The 22,327-nt window shown below is 44.5% G+C and overlaps 3 protein-coding genes across 20 annotated transcripts in view; 1 reads left to right on the plus strand and 2 right to left on the minus strand.

Annotated features, from left to right (window-relative positions):
* The window catches only part of LOC143369153 (uncharacterized), a 66,396-nt gene extending 57,331 nt beyond the window's left edge, over window positions 1-9,065 (minus strand). For all 8 annotated transcript variants that reach the window (XM_076812714.1, XM_076812715.1, XM_076812723.1 and 5 more), the window contains exon 1: window positions 8,026-9,065. In XM_076812714.1, coding sequence (XP_076668829.1) covers window positions 8,026-8,154 — 129 coding nt within the window. In that variant the 5' untranslated portion in view covers window positions 8,155-9,065. The remainder of the gene's footprint in view (window positions 1-8,025) is intronic.
* Window positions 1-22,327, minus strand: part of Dop (microtubule-associated serine/threonine (MAST) protein kinase dop) — a 104,692-nt gene that overhangs the window by 59,577 nt on the left and 22,788 nt on the right. The gene's annotated exons all lie outside the window — the stretch shown is intronic.
* Window positions 9,161-21,190, plus strand: LOC143369152 (F-BAR domain only protein 2). Of its 11 annotated transcripts, none has more exons than XM_076812703.1 (14): window positions 9,161-9,399; window positions 11,048-11,359; window positions 11,629-11,886; window positions 11,970-12,165; window positions 12,242-12,562; window positions 13,403-13,516; window positions 17,115-17,214; window positions 17,574-17,835; window positions 17,917-17,966; window positions 18,039-18,181; window positions 18,728-19,208; window positions 19,536-19,752; window positions 19,827-20,175; window positions 20,256-21,190. In XM_076812703.1, exons 1-14 carry the CDS (start codon window positions 9,370-9,372, stop codon window positions 20,324-20,326), a joined length of 2,904 nt encoding a protein of 967 aa, XP_076668818.1. In that variant the 5' UTR covers window positions 9,161-9,369; the 3' UTR covers window positions 20,327-21,190. The 11 variants fall into 11 exon arrangements, with proteins under 11 accessions (XP_076668818.1, XP_076668819.1, XP_076668816.1 ...); XM_076812704.1 differs by having other exon boundaries at window positions 17,917-17,960; XM_076812701.1 differs by adding an exon at window positions 14,207-14,257 and having other exon boundaries at window positions 9,163-9,399; window positions 17,917-18,181.

Genomic DNA, 22,327 nt, shown 5'->3' on the forward strand with positions numbered 1-22,327 from the left:
TTCTATATTTTTCCACTTCCGAAAATAAATTTGAATAACGACATTCGCATGCTTGTTCTTCCAAAGCCACCCCTTTACCTTCACCAAATACATCAGCAAGCTTCCTCCACCCGCGACACATATCAATTGTAGCACAGTCGTTTCCCCACAAAGCCGCGGAACTTGGCGTCGTGCTTCGCACCCCTCGCGGCTAAAAGCGTGGACGGCGTTCGTGCGAAGGCGACCCGACGAAAGGGGCGCGATTCGGGCTATTTTTGAGGGGTGATCGCCGAGGATTACGTAACCCCGCGTAATACATCCTATTTAGCCGTGGAAACACTTATTTTCGTTGGCGGCAGGGACACGCCTGCCAGCCATTGCCGACTAGCCCGTTTCCATCGACCCGCACCAGCTTTTCCAGCGACAGTCGCCCGTGGGTCGGACGTAGATGTTCCTCGCCGTGCGTTAAATAACACACGTGACCCAAATAATAGAGGAGGCTCCCGTATCCCATCGACCAGTCGATCTGTCGCGCGATATCCCGGCGCCCCCGGCGCTGAGCGACAGCAGGGCAGTGGATCCGTGGATACCAGCTCGCTAAGGAATCGGTGCACTTGTGCGCTCGGATCCAAGTGGGGGCTTGTCCGAAGCTTTTAGAAGGGAAGGATTGAGCTGTGCGATGGGAGCAGCAGGGAGGAAAGAAACTTCTTAATGAACGTGTCTCGTGAGCTAATGCTTCTCGAGGTACTCTCAGTGTTTTCGTACAGAAATCCTTCCGAAGCTTCGCGGCAGGATTAACCAGATCTCAGACCACTGTTTGCAAGTTCAGATATAGAAGAGATGTATGTAAGCCCTTATCAACAACACGTGTAATCGACCACGGAGACTAAGCACCTGACAAATAATTACTTCTCGCGCTTAGCCTGATTAAATTTCATCAGGTACAGGTAATATACCTGCAGGTAGTGTTGCTTCTCGAGAATTTCTAGAGAAATTTTGTAATTGCGAATTTCTTATTTCTCGAGAAATACTATAGTTTCTCGAGAAACTTAAGTCTAGAGAAAATATTATAAATCTCATTTATTTTCGTAAATGAATGTGTTACTAGTTAATCGCGAACGTGTAAACACATCTAAAATTTATAATACATCTTATTAATGACATTAGAACCTATATGAATTCCAATAGAAAATCACAGTACGGAAGATTCGATTAGGTGCTCTTAAATTCTTATTTAAAAATTTAGAAAAATTGTATACTGAATTAAGTACCTAATGTGTTTCTTGTGGCTATTAAAGAAGAAATATAGAGAAGAGGAGGTAAGACTATTGTGTCCCGTATAAAATTTTTGCACGATCCAGAATTTCTTCCAAAAGGGTCAAAAGACGCATTTTTTCATTTAACAGCCAAGATAGATATATATATAAAACGTCAAAATATAACAGTAACAGATTTTGCCACAAAAAAGAAATAGATTCGCTGACGCATTGTGATATTGAAAAATAAAGTTTAAAACCAAAAAGTAATGTTTCACTCTGTGTATTCGCTTTTTGGACAAGTGGAAAGGATGAAACCGTTTCTTTTATTCTTAGCGATTCGATGTTTCGCGAATACTTGCAAAATCGAGCTGAAACTTCGCACGTTTTCTTTTTATTATTTGGAACTATTCTGGAGGGTGCCCCGAAGAAAATCTTGAAGAAAATTTTTACCAAGAGTGAATAACAGCTGCCAGTGTTTATATTACAATTTTAATTCAATAAGAAAAACTTACTTTAGGGTATCGAAAAGTTATTAAGGCCACATTTTTATCGTTGAATAATATTCTTGAGCTTGGAATATCCATTCTACGAGGCACAGCCACCCCGGCCCGAAAATTCGTATTCAGATCGCAAGCGATGCGATTCGAAATCCGCGAGCGCACGCGCGACAACATAAAGCAATTAAGGTGCGAATTATCGCGGAATACGCGGCGAACGTCACCGTCCGCTGCGAAAGAAATGCACGTTCGGCCGACATGCGAGATTAATACTTACCTGCGGGGATAAATATTCATGAGGCCACGTGTACGTGGCGCGCAAGCCAAAGGATAAAGCGTCGGATTTTATACACACCGTCGCATCGACTGCTCGCGGCTAGAACGATCTATGCAGGCCAGAATTTCTCGGGATCAGTGCATGCATCTAACGACGGGGTGCACGAGGCTCGGTTCATCGAATCGGTTAGCGTACACCCTGTATAATAGTATGTCTAACGCATAGGATGCAACTGATGAAAATTTCACGGGGAAATGGAGTTGAAAGCGTTACCTTTACGGAAGCCTTGGCGCGGCTATACGTAGGAACGAATCGAGTATGCTAATTAAATTAATTGCCAGTGGATTTTCCTTTCTACGCATATAGACTGCTGTTCGTAAGTGTTAGCGCACCTGTTGTATTTGTAAAAAATCAGGGGTGGATTTTGAGATTTGGCGCCCCTAGGTTAACAAGCGCCTGCCGCTCTTTCTGCGAAATATCGTGAAATATTTTAATTTAAAAGAGTCGAGACAATTTTCAAATTAATTCGATATGACAACTCACGTGTGAGTTATTGGTAATTTACTATGTGAAAAGAAAGGGAATTGTTTTTAAAGTTGTCGCTAACTGTTGTGCTTCAACTCTTTCCAATTTCGTTGGTTCAAAATATGTCGCTACCCAAAATTTTATGCTTCCGAAAATTTATCGCTCCCAAAAATTTGGTGCTCCCCAAAATTTGCCACTACCCAAAATTTATAGCTTTCGAAAATTTGCCGCTCCCCAAAATTGAACGCTCCCAAAAAATTTGGTGCCCCCCAAAATTGAACGTTCCCAAAAATCTGGTGCTCCCCAAAATTTGCCACTACCCAAAATTTATAGCTTTCGAAAATTTGCCGCTCCCCAAAATTGAACGCTCCCAAAAAATTTGGTGCTCCCCAAAATTGAACGTTCCCAAAAATCTGGTGCTCCCCAAAATTTGCCACTACCCAAAATTTATAGCTTTCGAAAAATTTCCGCTCCCTAAAATTGAACGCTCCCAAAAAATTTGGTGCTCCCCAAAATTTGGTGCTCCCAAAAATATGCCACTACCCAAAATTTATAGCTTCCGAAAATTTACCGCTCCCAAAAAATTTGGTGCTCCCCAAAATCGAACGCTCACATAAATTTGGTGCTCCCCAAAATTTTCCGTTCCCCCAAATTTTCCGCTCCCAAAACTTTGCCACTCCCAGAAATTTGCAGCCTACTTAACCTATCCCCAAATCCGCCCCCGTATAAAATGTAATATTTGCTACATATTGAGCACCTTTCACTGCCTTTACTTTAAAACACCAAATACAGTAAAGTTTGTTAGAATCCTTCCATAACAGACAACCCTTCGAACTCGATCTCCTCTTGAAGCTTTCAGTAGCGGAACCTACGTGTGTAAAATATGAACCGACGAATCAGTGATCCAATCTCCGTGCACTCGACTCATAAAGCCACGTCGAATAGTCTGTTCCATTGTTGTTTCTTTCCAAACGAAAGAACATTTCGAAAGGCTACCGTTTCTGTCGCCAGCGATAGGAATGCTGACAATAATCTCAGAGGCTGTAGCCTGCATTCGAGTCTTAAAGTAATTGCAAACTTGCGGGATAAACACGGTGCTTGAGATAATTAGAGGATCACCTAGTCGGTACAGCGTCTAATTCTAGTGTATTAACTACTATCTAGTATTACCACGCTGGAGCCAAAGTGTTCCTATTATTCCTAACGTCAACGCGATCCTCTGATCGCATTAAGCAGCGCGTTTCCATTCGAAATTCTTACTCAGAGTCCGTCAGGGTCACAGTAACGTGAAATTGCTGTTCCGTGCAAACACACGTGCCGCGCAATCTTTTCCACCGCGCAGCGCGCTCTTCTTCCCCCCAATCGGTGGATGAAAAGAATACTGGGTGTCCTGTATCTGTTCGATCTATTCGCGCGGAGGGGGGGAGTCGAGTGATTGCAGTCGGACGGCCGAGGACCAGCCGCGCTAGGATTAGCGGGGATGTTTTGAGTTTCTCTTGAAAAAACACATCGGAAACGTGCTATGAAGTTTCCCCGTACGAGCCCTCGTTCCCGAGAAAATCCTTCCCGAATGTGCGTCGCTGCTCTACTTGAAGCTCGGTCCACAAGTTTGTCAGTCCAGCGCGCTCCACTTTTCAAAGTCGATTATCTCGAAAAAGAAGCCTCGCAGAAAAACATCCCACTGCAGGTTTTCGAATCGTTTTGCTCTAGGAGGGCCATTTACTCTACTGCGCTCGAAAACGGAATCGATTTGGGAGTCCTAGTGCTGCAAACCCTTCTATCGGTTACCTTTATTATTTCCTAGTCTTCGTTTCACGCTGTTGTTACCAGGTCCGGCGCTTGTGTTTTTCTTGGGGGTTGCGATAAATGTTTGGCACCTTTCCAAAAAAATTTGTTCAGAATTAATTGCGAATAAAAGGAACAGGACACGGAAAGCAAGCGAGAACCTGTCTGCAGTGTGATTTTACTTATGCCCTAGTTCTGCTTGTACAAATTTCAGTTGCTCAAAAATTTATCGCACACTTTTTCAGGTCTTTTAGCCGCTTCTTCGCTCGCGGCGCCTCTGTGCATCGCGCACTTTGCACGCGCAACCAGCCGGGTCTACTTGTTACATTGACCAAAGGTGACAGTAAGAACTCGTTACATTCGCCTAAGGTGATTCTTAGAATAATTAAAAAAAAATCCTTCGGTCAAGGGCTCCAGGACACTGGGTGTAGGGGCAGAGCCGTGCCGACGTTTCCTGGAACCCGGCCCCGCGCTTTAAAAGGCCCCGCGCTTTAAAAGGCCCCGCGGTTCGCGAAAAACTCATCGCAAATTTTCTTCGGCCCTATGCATTGATATTTATTACAAACAATTTTGCAGGGCCCCGCGATCCACGGATAGCCATCTTAAATTTTGCGGGGCCCTATGCAAAGATATTTATTATTATAAAATTCAGAAGTACAATATAAATGCATTCTTTTGGCCTCGCAAAAGTTCACGCCGGCCCTGGGTAGGGGCTCCCGTCCCTGCGACAGAGTCGACTCCTCCGACGACAACAGTGTTGCCACGTGCCCCGCATTTTGGCGAGCCCTATAGTCCCTTGGCAGTGCCCAGGACAGAGGACCCTTCCGTGTAAAAAATTACTCGTCGGTGGGCATTCGCGCGTGGCCGCGGCCTCGCATTGTTTACATGCCGAGCAGCGAGAGTAACCGTCCTAATTTTCGTGGTTAATTGAAGGAGCGTCCTTCCGTTTCTCTTGGTGGAAATTTCAACGGAGAGCAAGCGAGCGAGAGAGCGGGAGGGTGGGAGGGAAAGTGAAAATGCCACCGCGGCAAGAGAGAAAATAATGAGATTATAGGACATTATGATATCCGACAAAGAGCAGACGTCGCCGGGCGGCTCGATTTAATTCCCTTCCGCGGCAACCCGCCCACGCCTCGTTAAAAATGAACCGAGCCTAGAGGCGAGACGACGTCTATGCGACCGCAAGTGGGTTAATTAAAATCTTTAGCCGAGTGTCTCTCTCGCCGTCCACGCCTAGCTTTTTCTCCCGTCCTCCCCTTCACGCAGCGGGATTTATCGTTGATCGTCGGAAATTAGCGGGATCGGACGGGACAATGGCGGCTTCCGAAGGCCCCGGAAACCTGTTTCGCGAGAGCGCCCGACGTTTCCAGAAAAATAAGGGGACGACACGAAGCGGCACTCGTTCAGCAGCGGCGGTGATTTAACACGTACCGTGAACCGCTGCAGAGACTTTTATTCCAAGAACAAAGGAGCTGAAATTATCTAGAAATATCGCACGACCATTGTTTTTCTATAATTGGATATCGCAATTTAATTATCTCATCACTAAAAATCGAGATTCCCATCGTGGCGCGGAACGTGTTAAACTTCCCGCGGCGAGCGTTTCAAAAATATTTCCAATTTGTTTTGTCAATTCTTCGAAGCACTTTTTCCGTAAATTTCCTCCACAAGAGTTGGATTTTTGTAAGACAAATTCGAATCGATCGCGCGTTGCCCGGTAACGCGTAGGACGCGCTTAATTTCGGCGCTAATAGGCGGGTCATTCCTAGGATTGGAAAGAAACGGTAGGTCGGCACGCGAAGTTCAATACAGCGTGACGTTAAACAGGTCCACACGCACATACGCCGCGCGGCCGTCGATGATAAGTTACACTCAACTTCCGCTTCCGTTCGCTGCAGCCGCGCTCGCTCGCTCGCTCGCGCGAACCAGCCCGCCTGCTCGATTTGCATGAATTACGTCGCATCCACTACACGCCAGTTCGAATCGCGAAAAAATTTGCCACCATATGGCGCGAATTTATTTTTAATATCCACCGACGCTTTGTTTCTAAAAAATACCCTCCCCCCCCACCCCCCGCGCCTCTTCTGCCGTCGTCAATCAATAATCAAAACGTAGAACGTTCAACTGTAATATTTCATTCGACTCGTAGCTTCGAATCGGTATATAGCTTTACTATTTATAAACCGACGCGAGCACAGTTTACGCGTGGCAGTGAAAGGAAAAAAATAGTAGGCGCCTCTGCGGATTCTTTTCTCGTAGGTAAGCCAATACGGCTCTGCCAACTTGCGCGCCTACGGGACATAATAGCAAGTGGTTCAAGTGGACTGCAGAAGTGGAATTGGTGTCGTCTTTTGTTCTCGCCGAATCAGCACCAACCTCTTTTTCTTGGCATTCTTAGAAATCAATACGTGCTTCCCTAAGTTGCTAATACACCGCAGAGGCATGCCCGACGTGTTGTTCTACCGTTCGCGGAACTGGCTTCTCCCCGTCTTTCTCCGCGCTAGGTAGAGAAATTGGGATTCGAGCGCGACCCTTCTCGATTTTTTCCTTGTCGCGACGCATGGAAACGATCAAGCACGCGTCTATCGCCGCGCATCGCGGCACGAATCTCTTATACACCTCCTCTTTATGCACAGTGTACGTACATACGTGCACCGTGACCCTCCGCGCTTGGCAATGGTGGGCACGCAAACTTGCAACGTGCCTAATCGTCTAGCGAGGAAAGGAACAGGCTGTACAGGCGCTAGGAGGTATACGCATACTCTAAAAGTGTCCAAAGGATAGGGTTGTACAGATGCAGGGCCCGATGAAAACAATAAAACATTCAAATCATGTATTTAAGAAACGTTGTTTATATATTGTCACATTGTACAGTAGGATTTTGATGGCTCAGAGCCGCCAATGTGCACGCGGAGCTATGATACGTCTCGGGTATCGAAGTCCCCCTCGTGATGGTCGATTCTATCTCGTACCGACTCGAATTTTACAGAAAAAGGCAAGGTCTGGGGGGATTGAAAGGGGATTTGCACGGAGGAGGATACAATCCTTTAAACTAACTAAAAGTTTAACATGCTGGCGGAAGATGGCGTCGATTTCCGGAAAGAAAAATAAGTGGAAAAGTAATCGGTATGAGATAAGCGTTTGCCAGACATTACCGACCGAATGGTTCATGTATCGCGACGAAACAGAGAGATCTGGCCGATTTGGCTATCCGCGTGCTTGAAAGCTCGAAAGGACCGACAGAGAAATATGGAAATTACTTGGTGGCTTCGACGCGGCGCATTAAATCACAGGGGGGGAACTTCGAATGAAAATTGCATCGTGACCGGCACCGAGGCATGCTTGCGCCGGATCGATCGTTGCAACTCGTAACGCGTCGACCATGCATCGGTAAAGGTGAACAAACCCTACGCCGCGTTTCGACACGAGACATCCGCGCCACATAACCTGCTACATTCTACGGCCGCGTCTCTTCGAATCTCCTTTACGCGATCCTGCTCCTAGATCGCAGGTACCCGAGGAAACGAGGTGAATCCGATAGGTCCCTCCGAAAAGGGGACCGTTTCCCGATGATCTATCCGCGCCTCGCCGAGCAAACATTCAACCAGGAATTATCTGATCACAGAAGACGCGCTCGACTCGATCGCAACATGGCCGTGTACGCTCGCGATGAATTAACGTTTTCGTTTCGGTACTCACTCACCAGATATTGCTTGCAATGTTTTTTATGCTTAACGGTGCAGCGTTTCTTCTTCTTGGAGGCAGCGTTGTTGAAACCGTTGCCCGGCTTTTCTTTGTGGGCTGTCGATAGGTTCCCCTTGTTCGCGGGCATCGCCGTGCTACTCTCCTGTCGCGGGAACTGGGTCGTCGTGGCCGTTCTACCTGTCGTACAGACGCCGAGACTGATGCACCTTTCGGTCCACCGACGAAAGTGATTGATAACGCTCGGAACTTCTCTCTTCCCCGTATGTACGATACACACGTGAGCGACAGTACATGTGTAAACGTATAGCCACTGGATATGCGCAAGGACACTGGACTACCCTGAGCTGATTATTCGAGGCCACGCCTCCCGTCTTCCGACCTTCTCTCCACTTAACTACACCGCCCCTTTCGAATTTTCAAACTCCCGTCCAATCTTCGTTTCTCTCTTCTCTACATTATCGATTGCTTACTTCGCTGCCTTCAGCCCCTTACCGCACAATAACGAGATCGTGCTACAAAAACGAAGTAAGTAACCGCGAAGTACAATGACTCCATGTTTTCGAATGAGGTTCCTTCGAAGGTGCCTACATTTGCTTCTTCACGCGTGGGTATATTGACTTCTGTCTACTTTTCCCCCACGGTGATGACAAGCTCCAAATTTCATCGCAAAATTTGAAAGAAAAAGTGGACCTGTTAAAATATGCTCGGGGGTGTTTGTTGGATACCAAGAAAATTCTCGGCCCTGAGGACTAACCAACGCCAGAATCCGAAGCGCGTGGTAAGTCACTAAACTACAAGCGTGCTTTAATCAGAAATTCAAACTTACATTAACTTCCATCGAACCTTGATTTACACTTCTGATACAAATAAACCATTGAATCCAAAAGCTTGAGAAAAAAACGGACCAATATATGCACATATAATCGCAAGTTATCGGGCCATGGTAAATGAAGATTCTTCTTTATCGACCAGCGCGTGCCTTGCTACTGCCGACCGCGCCCGTGAAGATGGCGCCAGGCGCCCGCGCGCGAGACAGAAAGGCGGAGGAAGAGTGGGGCGAGCGATGGAGACAGTGGGAATAAGTTGACCCGTGTCTCTGCGGTCGAGCGCGCTCGTTCTGCTCGAAACGTCCGTGCACGAAAACGTTACGTCGTGGTGGTTCCGTCGTTAAATCGAGTTACGTCTCCGTCGTACGGCTCGAACGGCTGCGTCGTGTATAGTTCCCCCCTCCCCCCTCCCGTGCGTGTGTTGGTATGTGTGTGTGAATGGCTCGTTATTAAACGGTGCAGTTCGGCCCGATACACCAGAAGATAAATTATGATGGTCTGATCGCGGTTTCAACATGACTGTGGATTTCGCCGACTACTTTTGGGTGAGTGTCCTGCAGCCTCTGTCGAACGGATGTCATCCTCGTAGGATTTAGGTTATGTACGCTGCGAAAGGCCTCTATTGTGTTGCACCGTTTTTTTCCGATCCTCCTCGACAGCACGGGGCTCCCGACGAATTCGCAGCGACCGTCCCTCCGCACCACGCCGCGGTAGCGTTTCTCTGGCGGATCGACGCGTTCCTCCTCAATGAAGTCCCTTTTCCTTCCTCTCTCTCTCTCTCTCTCTTACGCTTTATCATGGTCGCTCCTCTCTGTTCCTCCGTGCGCTACGCGAGCCACCGCTTGCCTTCTTCGCTCTTGACGCGAGCGCAAGGTTACGCGCGTTCACCTCTCCCTGTCACCTCGTCGCCGTGCCTCGTTCACCCGCAGAGATGCACCCAGGCATGAAGGAACGCGCACTCGCTCGCACGTTTCACATGTGCACACTGTGTGGGTGGGGAACCTTGGAATCTTTGTTCAGAGCTACGCTCCTCGGTTTAACCGAATCGGACCAGTAATTGATTCGGACAGTAATATATATTGGTCTTTTGGTGGCAGCAAAGACCGCGTGAAAGCTGACTGCGTTGATAGTAGACTCAGATAATGTATCGGTCTAATGTTTGACGGAGGAGCGAGCTTTAAGTAGCTTTCAATGGGACGCTAATTGGAACGCGTAGGACAATGTGATTCCAGCGGTTCCAATCTGACGAACTTTTTGGAAGACATGACATTGTTCTTCCTGGCAGAGGCACGGAGTAGATTAGATAGCTACTACTTCCTTTCACCTCCCTTAAAATTCTATCTAGCAGAGATTGCTGCGCACAGGATGCAAGCTGATACTTTAAGAGATATATGACCAAGCTTGTGTATCGTTTGAGCATCTGGGAGAGACAGAAACGTTATTAATACAACATTGTCTTTTTTTCTTTTTGTTAAAGTCTTATGTAACGCGTAACGTTGAATTAAATTTAATTAAGATCCATGCATGTTGCTTGTAGTTTTAAAAGCTGCTTGCTTATTGCTCTTTATTAATTTAACGTGCAATAAAAACTAAGCGGTGGGTCACGAGCAGTGGCAGATTTAAGAAAAAAGGCCCAGGTGGCAAACGTTTTGAGGGGCCCATTTTTCCGGAAAATAAAGTGGTAGTTTACTAAAAACGAGCTCAGTGTAATAATACAGAAAAAAAAATATACTTTATATAAAATCATAATTTTTTTAAGGATGGGGCCCTGGGTGGGCCTTCTGAGCAGGGGCCCAAGTGGCAACTGCTTATCGGCCCCCCTGTTAAATCCGCCACTGGTCACGAGTGGCAAGTAATATGTACAATAGGATGACAAGAGTAATAATATGTAATGACAGCTTATTGTGCCGATGTCGCTCAAGTGTCCTACTGTACGTGAGTTTACAGCATGATCAGGGTTCAAGTGTTAAGTGGCTAAGTGGTCTTAAGTAGAGTTTCAGTATATCTCTCGCAGTTGCAATATTCTAATTGCAAATGTTCTTCTTTCCTCTCCGTAGCATGAAAATATTTCTAACGTGTAGGCACCTTATTGGTTTTCGACTTGCGTTAAAAATAAAAGCAATAGGCATTGGCATTATTTAAAAACCGAGAGTTTCTTTCACTATTCTGCGAATGTATTCCTTGTAATTTAAGGGCGATAAGAATAATGGATTTGACGTGTTATATCATAACATGAAGCATGGTGTGGTCGCGAGCAAGGAGTTGGCTGAGTTTCTAAAGGAACGATCAGCCATAGAGGAAAACAATTACAAGCTCTTGAGTAAGGTGGCCAAGCAAGCTGGCAACAGCAGTAGCACGCAAGGGACGTTCGCACCTGTTTGGGCGGCTCTGAGAGGCGCGGCAGAGAAACTCGCGGGCTTGCACTTGCAGATGGCCCAGAGGGTCACCGAACTGATAAAAGATGTATCGAAATACGCAGACGAGCTGCACAAAAGACACAAAGCTGTACGTAACACAATTCCCTGGGATTTTAATAGCTCTCCGAGGCATAACTTTCTATTCGCCACAGCTGTTACAGCTATTTATCATTATCGTGTTGTGAATCACTTTGAATATTTCATACCTTATCAGTATCCGCCCACACCCACTAGGTTTCCTCATTGTCAGACAGTAGTCTCTGTAAAGATATAAAAATAATACTTATCAAGTTGATTAATTGGCTCCATGATTTAACTGTAGTTTATAACAAGTACACCAAGTATAATAATACGCAGGTAAAAGAGGAAGAATCATCCACCCTGGAAGTTGTGCAAAGCATACAAAGCATCACAGTAACTTTGCACAAAGCGAAAGACATGCGCATGCAAAGAGGTCTCGAATTGGAAAAATTGCGGAAGGATAACGCCAGTCAGAGAGAATTGGAGAAAGCGGAAATAAAGTTTAAAAAGTCGCAGGATGACTATAAAACTTTGGTCGAGAAGTATATGGTGATAAGGAATGATTTTCAAACCAAAATGACTCAGGCGTGCAGGGTACTTATATCTTAATCGTCTATTATAGAAATCTCTTAGGAGATAGGCACGGCATTAACAAATCCTTTCTTTTATTTGTGAAGCGGTTCCAAGATGTAGAGGAGACACACCTAAAGCATATGAAGGAGTTCTTAAACATCTATGCAGATGTTTTGCAAACGAATCACGAACAAGTTGGCCAGGTCCATATTGACTTCAAACGTCAGTGCCTAGACATGACAGTGGACAAGTTACTAGAGCAATTCGTTCAAAGCAAATATACAGGGTTCGAGAAGCCAGGTAATCAATCGATCCCGCAACGCACCAGTCCTAACCGAAGTCCTAACTGTTTCTGTATGATCTTTCTATGAACCAGGTACAATTGAATACGAAGAAGTGATGACGGGTCTGGCGGATATGACCAGTCATTCTCAAACAGACAGCAATGTTGAAACACCTAAGGAAACATCGAAGGGAGCCAACGGAGAAACAGGAGTCGCTGGTAACACTCACAGTTCAAAAAAAGATCAGGGATTAAAGGGGGAGAGTTGTCAGGTGGATGAGGAAAAGGGGAGGGTACAAGAAAAAGAAAACGAAAGACTGAATGAAAGGGACAGAGAACTGTCACATGTACAAGCCACCAAGGCTTCCCGCCGTACTACCTCGCTACTCAACCTGTTCATGTCCAACTCCCAGGGTAGGTTTCGTTTTTAAAATTGAACAGAATTTACAAGACTTTATTCTCTTTTAATTGCAATAGTTTTTATCTACTTTGGCACAGTGCGTTAATTGTCTGCGCAAATCAAATGCGCTCAAAACTTTCATCTATAAACGTTCAATGAATTTAGATGGTTAAAGAAAGGTAGCGTCGTGACTAAAGGAAACCATAAAAATCTTCAGATTGGAAGCATTGTGTCTTAGTAGATATATTTTGCGATTTTTGGTTATCACAGCAGTACCATTTCACATATTCGCATATGTACACTTATTCGACTTATTTTTAGCACTCGATCACAGATTGATTAATCTAGGCATATGCAAAACAATTTTATCGACTTAATGCTTATGTGGTTGTGTTACAATGCTTGTGCGTTATAATCTAACAATAGGTGGAGGATGACATTATAATTATTACGTATTCCAGGGGGTTTTCATTCGTACGTTCCTCTTATGTTTGCGCAAAATCATGAATGTTGAAATTAAACAGACGTTTTGTAATAAGGAAAGGAATATAGAAGGCTACGATGCGAGAGAACAAAAATTATCATCCTTTATATCTTATTGGCTAGAGTTCTCGGCACACTTTGAAATTGAAATAGTACTGCACATGTGTGTAATTCACGTATTACACCCCCGCATCTGTTAGCAATTTAAACAGAGTTCACGCCCCTCTGGAGTGCTGTTCGTGCCACTGAAAGTGCGAACTGTATTAAAACAGCCGTAGTTATAAGTGATACGTAAAATAGCAAGATGAAGAAAAAAGGGCCATTTGGAGGCACGGATTATTCAAAGATATGAGCAATGAGTGTTGTTTCAGACAAACAGAAGCAAGCAGGGTCTGGTTCGGCACCTGCAACTCCTCAGGGGAACAACCTGCCTCCTGCTGTTCCACCTCCCAGCATCTCCAGGAACCCTCTCAGAGGATCTAAATGTAACTGCTTACATTGTGATTACCTGTACCCTTACCATATCCATTACACACTTTAGAGTAACTGTTTAGATTACCAGTTACGTGGTATGACTACACACACACACACAAACACCACGCACATAGACAGACACGTACAACAGATTTTTTTTGAAGATGTTGCTTCTTTCTTGGTAGTTAGCTGAAAGTGATTAAGGTGAGGGTACATCACTAGTGAATTCCTACAGCTTTCTGTAACTTTTTTTTCCATATCTTTATACAAACTACCATATGTAGAAGAGAATGTCGGTGTCTGTTAAAGTTGAGAGACACTTTAAAGTTTGATAACATATTAAGGACTTTCTAGTTGGTGGTCATTTTATGAATACCGCGCGCGCAGTAAAGTCTCTCTTTTGTACTCGTCGAATGAAATCAATCACAACAGAACTATTCAGTAGCTTTATCGGTATAGGCCTCAATCACGGTAATTGAAAGGATTGTATTCAGCGGCTTTAAGAGGGGAATGATTCTTACAAAATTTCGAATGGCCACCTTTAATTCAACACTCCTTCTATGCACCTTTATCTTTGTCTTGCTCTATTGGTTGTTTTCCATGGTATCTGGCGACAATTACATTACCATACCGCTTCTGATATGGTATCTTTTACGGTCATACAGGATATGTGGTTCAATAAAATATCTGATGACTTACAGTGGTAACGCGTATTGTGGTTCCTCCACTCTGCACTCTTTTAGATCAGCAGTGTACGTATACTAACATTATTTAAGCACACTGAATTAATGTTACATGCACTGGATCGCATTCGCAAAACGATTTATCGACTTGAGGCTAATTCACGCGCGATTAGAGCGAATCTTTATGTAACATTGATTTATCCTTAGCTTCTGAAGCGCACACAAAATATTTCTTCGCTTCAACGTTGGCTAAGAAATATTTTCCATTCCTGTTTGATTAACACAGAGACAAGCTTGCTTAGACACTAGGCCGTAGCTTTAGGACTACATGGTGATCTAACAGGCAACTTAACACTTCTTACAAATTCTTACTTATAAATTGTTTTTCTAACAATCTTTTATGTAAACATATACCAAGGGGGGGGGGTTTCTTCTACCAACACGACTCATTGTAAAGTTTTACATATTTATTTATCTTACGCTCACGCAACGGAGAAGTACGTTACCGGTTCAATTAAGTGTTAGACCTAAGGAAAAACGAGATCTGGGAAAGTTTCGGAAATTTCGCTTACCGATGATAGATCAGTCGCTCCTTTTTACAAGGCGCTTGTGGCATTTAAAGTTCAAATGGTCCCGCGTCGGCCGCGAAATCATTTCTGAAACTTTCCGCTGCGCTCTTAACGAACACGTATTCGCATAGAATCAGTTAAATGAAGGGAGTTGGACTTGAATAATGTTGAAATACGAATGTGGGGTTGGCTACTGACGGGGCCTCAGGTGAGCCATTTTTTTTTTTTATGAGTCTTTAATGCATGGCTCACTTGTATTTATTTTCCAAGTGCAGACAATCCTCCGTGATAGCGTAATGTGATTCTGCAAGCAACCCTTTCATTTACTAGCTGTATTATTATTGGAAGTAGTTACTGTAAATGTGTCCCATTGTATCGCGACTGTTTTATTTCTCTCTCTCTCTCTCTCTCTCTCTCTCTCTCTCTCTCTCTCCTTCTTTCTTCGACTCGTCGAATGTTTAACGATACTGGAGGCAATCTGGTGGTCTGAACTTAAAGTTCAAGGACCATGGGGTCGTCGTGAATTCTACCTTGTTCGTACTGTGCATGCCGATGGTATCATCCTTGCTTGCAGAACATGTATCTCGTGTGCTCTACGATTCATAGAAGGTATATTACACCGAGATTGCGCGACCTCGTGTCGCGATGCTGTCTTGAAGATCGTGTATGACGTTAATCGTAGGACGTGTAATTGTTAGAAAAACAATTTAAGATGAGACTGGACTTTTTCAGATCTATATAGGATTGTTGATGGTGATGGTGTATAATGGGTTCCCTTATACTTCTGCTAATGTAACGTGCTACCTACGCTACTCTCTTCTTAGTTACTCCCCATCTATCGTTATTGTCTGATTTAATGTAGGCGTGGCAGCGATCTTAGTGTCTTTGTAGAATGCTGATGTGGATTTCGGTCCGGGAGCAGAGCCCACGTCCACTTTACTCGTTTAACGAGTCATTCTACTTTGATCGGCCGAAAAATTGAGCTGCGCTTAAAGATCTTATTCTCGGTAAGTACAACATGTAACGAAATAAATCCTTTTATCAAGATACTCTTATGTTATATAAGAGAAGTATAAAAAGAATTTTTTTAATTTGTTTTAAATGATTTTTTAGAGGGTCAAAGTATGGCACCGCAGAAAACAGTGGCGCAGATGATTTCCCCAGTCAGGCTTATCTGATATAAAAGATTCCAGAAGATTCTTAATCTGTATGAATGCCGCTAGCGCCCGTACCTCAATTATTAACGATTTTTGTGGAAAAATAACCGAGATTTTTGTCGGGAAACACCCGAGACAGCATCCGTTTGGGTGCTTTGTCATACTTTTTTTTCAAACCGACGTTATTTTATTATTTTTCGATAAAAACTGTTAATTGAAGTACGGATGAGAGTGACACTCATACAGATTAAGGATCTTTCGAATTTTTTGTTTCAGATAAGCCTGAGTATGGAAATCACCTGCGCCACGAACCTATCCCCTCTTTGAGGTGCCATATTGACGCTATAAAAAAACATTTAAAACAAAATAAAAAATTCTTTTTCTATAATATAAGACTAGCTTAATAAATTCCAAAAAGATTTATTTCATTACGTGTTGCAGTTGCCGAGAAAAAAATCTTTAAAAATAGCTCAATTTTTCGACCGATAAAAGTAAAATGACTTCTTAAGAGTATTAATTACTAGAGACAGCACAGTACAGACAATACATATAATTCAATTGGCACCGAAATTCATATCAGCATGATTAGAGACTGTCATGATTAGAAAGCTCTGATAAAGAATGCATCCGCTGATTTGTTGACCCAATGACGATTATTTTTCCTTTTTCTCATCGTGGACGTTATTTGATCACGTTGCGCTACGCCTTGAACACTTGGAAAGTAAATTGACTTTCATCTACCGCTAGATTACAAGTTTACCATTAATTTCTAATGTAAGCCATACTTATATTAACTTTCCATACAAGTCTGTTAAACACAGCGACCGTAGTTTTTGCTTGTTAGTCTTAGTTCGTAGTTGTTTTTGTTTAACTCTGAAACTTGTAAGAGTGAATCTTCCAAGGCATTTATACTTTGATAAAAAATAAACTTGTCTCCTATGTGACATAGTCAAACGAAGCGCACTTAAGAACCGTTCCGATGCAAGGAAGCATTTATTTCTCTGATGCTTCGAACGGTTTACAAATCTCAATTGGCTCCTTCATTCGTTTCTCTGCGTATCCATGAAAGATACTTAGCTTCTCTCGGTTTCAATAGGAGATTGGTCAGCAATTATTGTTCTCTATGATTTCTAAAGAATCTCTTGTATCAATTTAAAAGCAGCTTTTATTTTTTACATACCATGTGTCCGCAACCAACAGGGTTTCTTCGCAGCAGGAGAGAAAAGAGAAAGGAAAAGAAAGCGAAAAAGAAGAAGGATATAGTGGAAACTAGCAGCAACAAAGAAGAAAAGTCAGACCTGTCAGTATACACACATTCAGCAGATCTAGTGCACCCGAGATCAGCCCCACGACCAGGAATACAAGCAGTGCAATTAGCTGACGGGGATCTGGTTTAAAACAATGTCAGAAATCAAGAGATCGTTTAAGTAGAAGCTTGGTTGTGGAGCTGATCGTGTATACTTTTCAAGTTCTCGTTTTCTATCAGCACCTTAGAGCCCCTAAAGCACAAGAGCACCTTAATAGTAAAAGAAAGAAAAGCATCCCCTAAGAGTTTATGTATCATAAGAAAGACAAAGTAGCGTAGCGTATACAATATGCACTGGGCCTGCTGGAACACATGCAAGTGCATCCCTCTGAATTCTACTCGTTCCATAACAGGGAGGACAAGGAGGACAGCAGGAAGTCAGAGACACCGACACCGGAAGTGGACGAGGATGGTTTCTGTATCAGACCAAAAGCAGATCCGTGGGAGAACGAGAAGGGATTCTACTCTAGCTCGGACACCGATTCCGAGGACGAGAGGGAGAGGAAGATCAGGGTGGAAATAAAGCCTCTGAGCAATGGTGGGGCACCTATGAGCGCCAGCGTGGACGAGCTAAGGGCGACGGTGGAGAATCTGTCCTTATCGCCTGCCCCGACGGTACGTTGCATCTAAATACACTCGCCTCCGACTCGCGATTATGTCGGTCCTCTAAATATGTAATCGTTCCGCCGTTAATAGGGACGCAGAGGATCGAATACCGATTCCGATCATCACATGAAAAGGTCTCAGTCAGTGTCACAGCAATTAGGAGGTAAGCCAAGCTCAGATTTACTTGGCCTAAACTTGTTCAATCCCAGCAGTACGCCATCGAGCGCCTCGACGCCGACTGGCAGTCACCCGTACGCGCCACTGCAAAGCCCTCCGCCACTGTCTTCGTCACCGACGCCACAGCCACAGCCGCCGCAATCCGCACCACCAACACAAACTCACTCGCGATTCCCCGGTGAGTCTGAAGAGGCACCTCAGATGCACCGATCGTCAGGGCCAGAGATCGGTAGAATTCTTATTTAAATGAAATTTCGAATGAGGAATAAAAATTAAGAAAATTATTCGGCATGTGTCGAATAAATTTGACCCGTTGATTCGACGAATAAAGTTATTTTTTTTATTCGTCGAACGTTTCAACCTCAGCGCCGTATAAATTTTTCAACTTTAACTGTAACTGTAACTTTAACTGTACTCGACGACAAATAATTTTCAAATATGTTACAATGTAGTATCGAGGGGCTTCAGAAAATTATTAGACGTCGAATAAAGTTAAAATTAAAGTTACAGTTAAAGTTGAATAATGTATGCGACGCTGATGTTGAAATGCTCGACGAATAACAAAGTCATCTTTAATCGTCAAATAATCTAAAGTTAAAGTAACTTTAATGTGATCCGTTATTTACATAATGTTTTATTTAGTCAATATCCAACTCTGATCAGGGCATTCCGAGCCATCGAGGTAGCTAGAGCGTCCACCTACATGTATCGTTGTCCTCCACAGATGGAGATCTGTTCTCGGAAGTGGGAGACATCACGCCGGCTTTACCTCCCAAGCAATCCGCATCTTCCACTCCGACAGGGTCTATCGTCATTCCCAGACCGCCCACACGGAGAGGAGAAGGTCCGTCCCCAAGAGGCAGAATGTCACCAGCGACGATATCGAGGGCCGACAGCGTGGCCAGCTTAGAATTCCGCACAGCTGGCGTGGGGGTCGGCTCCTCCAGGGGTCCGTCTCCGCTTACGATCGGACTGGCGGACACCATACCCCTTGCGGTCGCCTTCCACGAGATAGTGCATTCTTATTTCAGAGGCACCGACGAAACGCGGTGCCAGGTGAAGCTCAGCGGCGACATGATGTTGTCGTTCCCAGCTGGCATCGTCGCCGTGCTGGCGAATAACCCGAGCCCCGCGAAACTGGCGTTTCGCGTGAGGAACAGCAACAGACTGGAGAAATTGTTTCCTAATAACCAGCTGGTCAGCATGTAAGTATAGCGCACATACAGGGTGTCCCAGAACCGAGATGATGCAAGAAGACATGGAAAAGTTCCTTACCGTTTTGGGATCCGAGGCTTCGTTCTCCGGATATTAACAGTTAATAGCGGTGCAGCTTCCGGCCCGCGAGGTTTAAAGACGAAACAGCTTAGTTAGATACAAACCCACACACAGTAGAACGGCTAGAAATGAAGTTAGCGACGCTATCTTCTAGCATCAGGATATCACATGCTCCGGATTGTCCCTCAATTCTGAGACACCCTGTATACCGAGCAGAGCAGAGGAGGGAATTTTAAACGAGTTCTCATCACGCACAGGGACGCGACGCAGACGACCGTCGACAGTACAATCTTCGAATTCAACATGAGTGCCTTAACTACGCTGTTACGCAAGCAGGCTGAACAGAATCCGTCAGCCTCCTACTTCAACGTTGACATACTCAAGTATCAAATCAAGTGCAAGGATGGCGCGGGCTCCTGCCCCTTCCAGTTGGTAGCTTATTGGAAGTGCGAGTCGACTCACACTGATCTTAAGGTACCTTGTCCTAAGCGCGCACTTAGCTTAACTTTCACTGTGACTATTAAGTAAGAGATCTGCTCGTTCGCCAGATCGATTACAAATACAACAGCCGTGCCATGGCTTCTCCCAGCCCCCTATTGAACCTCCACGTGGCGGCACCCATTGACGGAGGCTTCAAGTCGCTGAACAGCAAGCCCCAGGCTCAGTGGTTGCCCGACACGAATCGCGTGCTGTGGAAGTTCACGGAATTGTCCCAGCACAGCGAAGGCAACGGGGTGGGCTCTCTGAAGGCGCGCGTGGAACTCGCACACGGGCCGGGGAACCAGGGGACGATATTCACTCAGTTCAATTGCGAGGGGACCACGTTGTCCGGCGTTGAATTCGAGCTCGTGGGGTCGGGCTATAGATTAAGTCTAGTAAAACGCAGATTCGTATCTGGTAAGTGATACAGCTTTAGGCTTCACTTAATCGAATCTGCTTAGTAACCTTTGAAACGATTACACATTTATTGCTCTTAGGGAAGTACATATGCGACGGGGACTCCGATTCGAGAAGCAGATACGCTGCGCCTCCATCAAACGTGGATTGACGACTTCCCGAATGGGCACCTCAGTGGGAGAGCCTGCCCATTTAATATTGGTACTCTGCTTGTTCATTCACTGCCCATACCACGACTAATGTCCGTTCAGAACACGAAATCGGCGTGGGGAAAGCCTGTTGGATACCAAAGAACACGTGCGATGCAATGACGATTGTCCGGTAGACGACTACACTTGTACAGAAGCGAGCCGCTGCCACGCGATCTCAGAAGCAGCAGGATACTATTATGAGATTCCGTTCGCTCGTTTCCCGACGAGCCAGCGACAGCAGACATATACACACACGCGCGCGCGATCTAGGCGAGGGGAACTTGGACCCGCGGAGAGTATCGAGAACGTTAGTTGGACTTCGCGAGTCGGCCGCTACCTGATGCGAGAACGGCGTTCTATGATGTGTTTTATAACTTGTATATTTTTCAATTTTTCTATATATGTCCTCGATTAGATTGTACTATTTTTAGTAAAGTTTGTACACAGCGTGTCGGTAGTAGAGAGCGAGGAAAGCAATATAGAGCGGTCCTTTCGCATAGAGCCTTTGGTGTCCAGCATATTTTTCGCCACGATTATTCGCTCGCCATATTATTGCGTCTATATAATCAAAATACGTTACGAATTTTTTTACGTAAAGAAGGAAAAAGAGAAAAACGATGGGAAAGCACTCTCCAGCAAAAAAAAAAAAGAACAAGAAACCATCAAACAGTACAACGTCTTAATCTATTGTTATATCTTGTGTTATTTTAATATAGTTATTACATTAGTACCCGTATGGTTAAGGATTTTGCAGAGAGGAAGGAGGAAAGTGTAAGGGATCTGTAACGCCAATTAATGTACATTAGCATTTATATTTTGCACGAGGGGGTTGAGTGCTTGTGAACCTTTCAATGAGTCCTGTACCGATCGGTTTCTTCGTATGCGCAAACATTAACGATTGATCACGGCAGAAAAATGGAAACTGCAACGCCAGATAGTTTGTATCGTTTTCTGACAAAATTCGTTGAAATTTTTTTACGCGGCTAGCTCTGCGCACGCGCTTTGCAAAGCAAATGCAGCGCGTAGTTCTGCTTTCTAACGAGAATCGTTGGTATAACGAGATCACTCGGCTGCAAAATTCTTTTCGTCGTAACAACTGAAGGAGACTTTCGAGAGTCGCGCGACTCGCAAAGTTTCTCGAAGATTGCGAGCTAACACGCCCAGGCCGATCCCCGAACGATGATCGCCTCGTCGTTTATAGGATCGTTAAAGTAATCCAGTATTTCTTCTACATTTAACTTAGCGAGTAAACGAGTAAACTCGATCCGCTTTTAAAGAAGTCTACTAGCTTCTGGACGATTAACACACGAGTCTTCTGAACGTCTCAAAGGGAGAATATATTCTATAACGTTAATTCTCTCTTACTGTCTGTCTCTCTCTCTCTCTCTCTCTCTCTCTCTCTCTCTCTCTCTCTCTCCATCTCTCTCTCTCTCTCTCTCTCTCTCTCTCTCTCTCTCTCCATCTCCCTCCCTTAGTGGTTCTTTGCTACGGAACACGTTTAACGAGAATCGAACGTTAGAAGAGAGGCAGGCCATTTCGTTCTCGACTTACATGTACATACCACGCGTGTACATGTATATGTGTATATAAGACGAAGTAATAATTCTAAGAATAAGTCTGAAAACGAAACGCGATCATTATATATATATAATCGTATGTGTGTGTGTGTATATATATATATATATATGATAGTCTAGCACACACGATGCTTCCCTCCGCGCAGTTTAGTAGATATCGGCAACAATTCGATCAGCGCACCGTACATATTCGTGCATGATTCGACCTGTGATTTCTTATTTCGTTTCTTCAAAAGCATACAGTTTGTTTCAAGGATATTATCGCGAGTATTGATTTCGTATCGAAGATGTTCGCCTTCGAATTCTTTGCTGGTCTTCTGAGAAAAAAATGTACGACATTTCTTTTCCTAGATTTTACGAGAGATTTATTGTTTTCTTCTTTCA

The sequence above is a fragment of the Andrena cerasifolii genome, chromosome 5 (genome assembly GCF_050908995.1).
Source record: "Andrena cerasifolii isolate SP2316 chromosome 5, iyAndCera1_principal, whole genome shotgun sequence".
Taxonomy (NCBI): domain Eukaryota; kingdom Metazoa; phylum Arthropoda; class Insecta; order Hymenoptera; family Andrenidae; genus Andrena; species Andrena cerasifolii.

Coding starts and splice junctions, on each gene's coding strand:
- LOC143369152 (XM_076812701.1), top strand. CDS start 9,370: ATGACTGTGGATTTCGCCGACTACTTTTGG. Junction 17,836..17,916: donor CCTTATCGCCTGCCCCGACG/GTACGTTGCATC, acceptor CGCCGTTAATAG/GGACGCAGAGGATCGAATAC. Junction 19,209..19,535: donor AATAACCAGCTGGTCAGCAT/GTAAGTATAGCG, acceptor CATCACGCACAG/GGACGCGACGCAGACGACCG.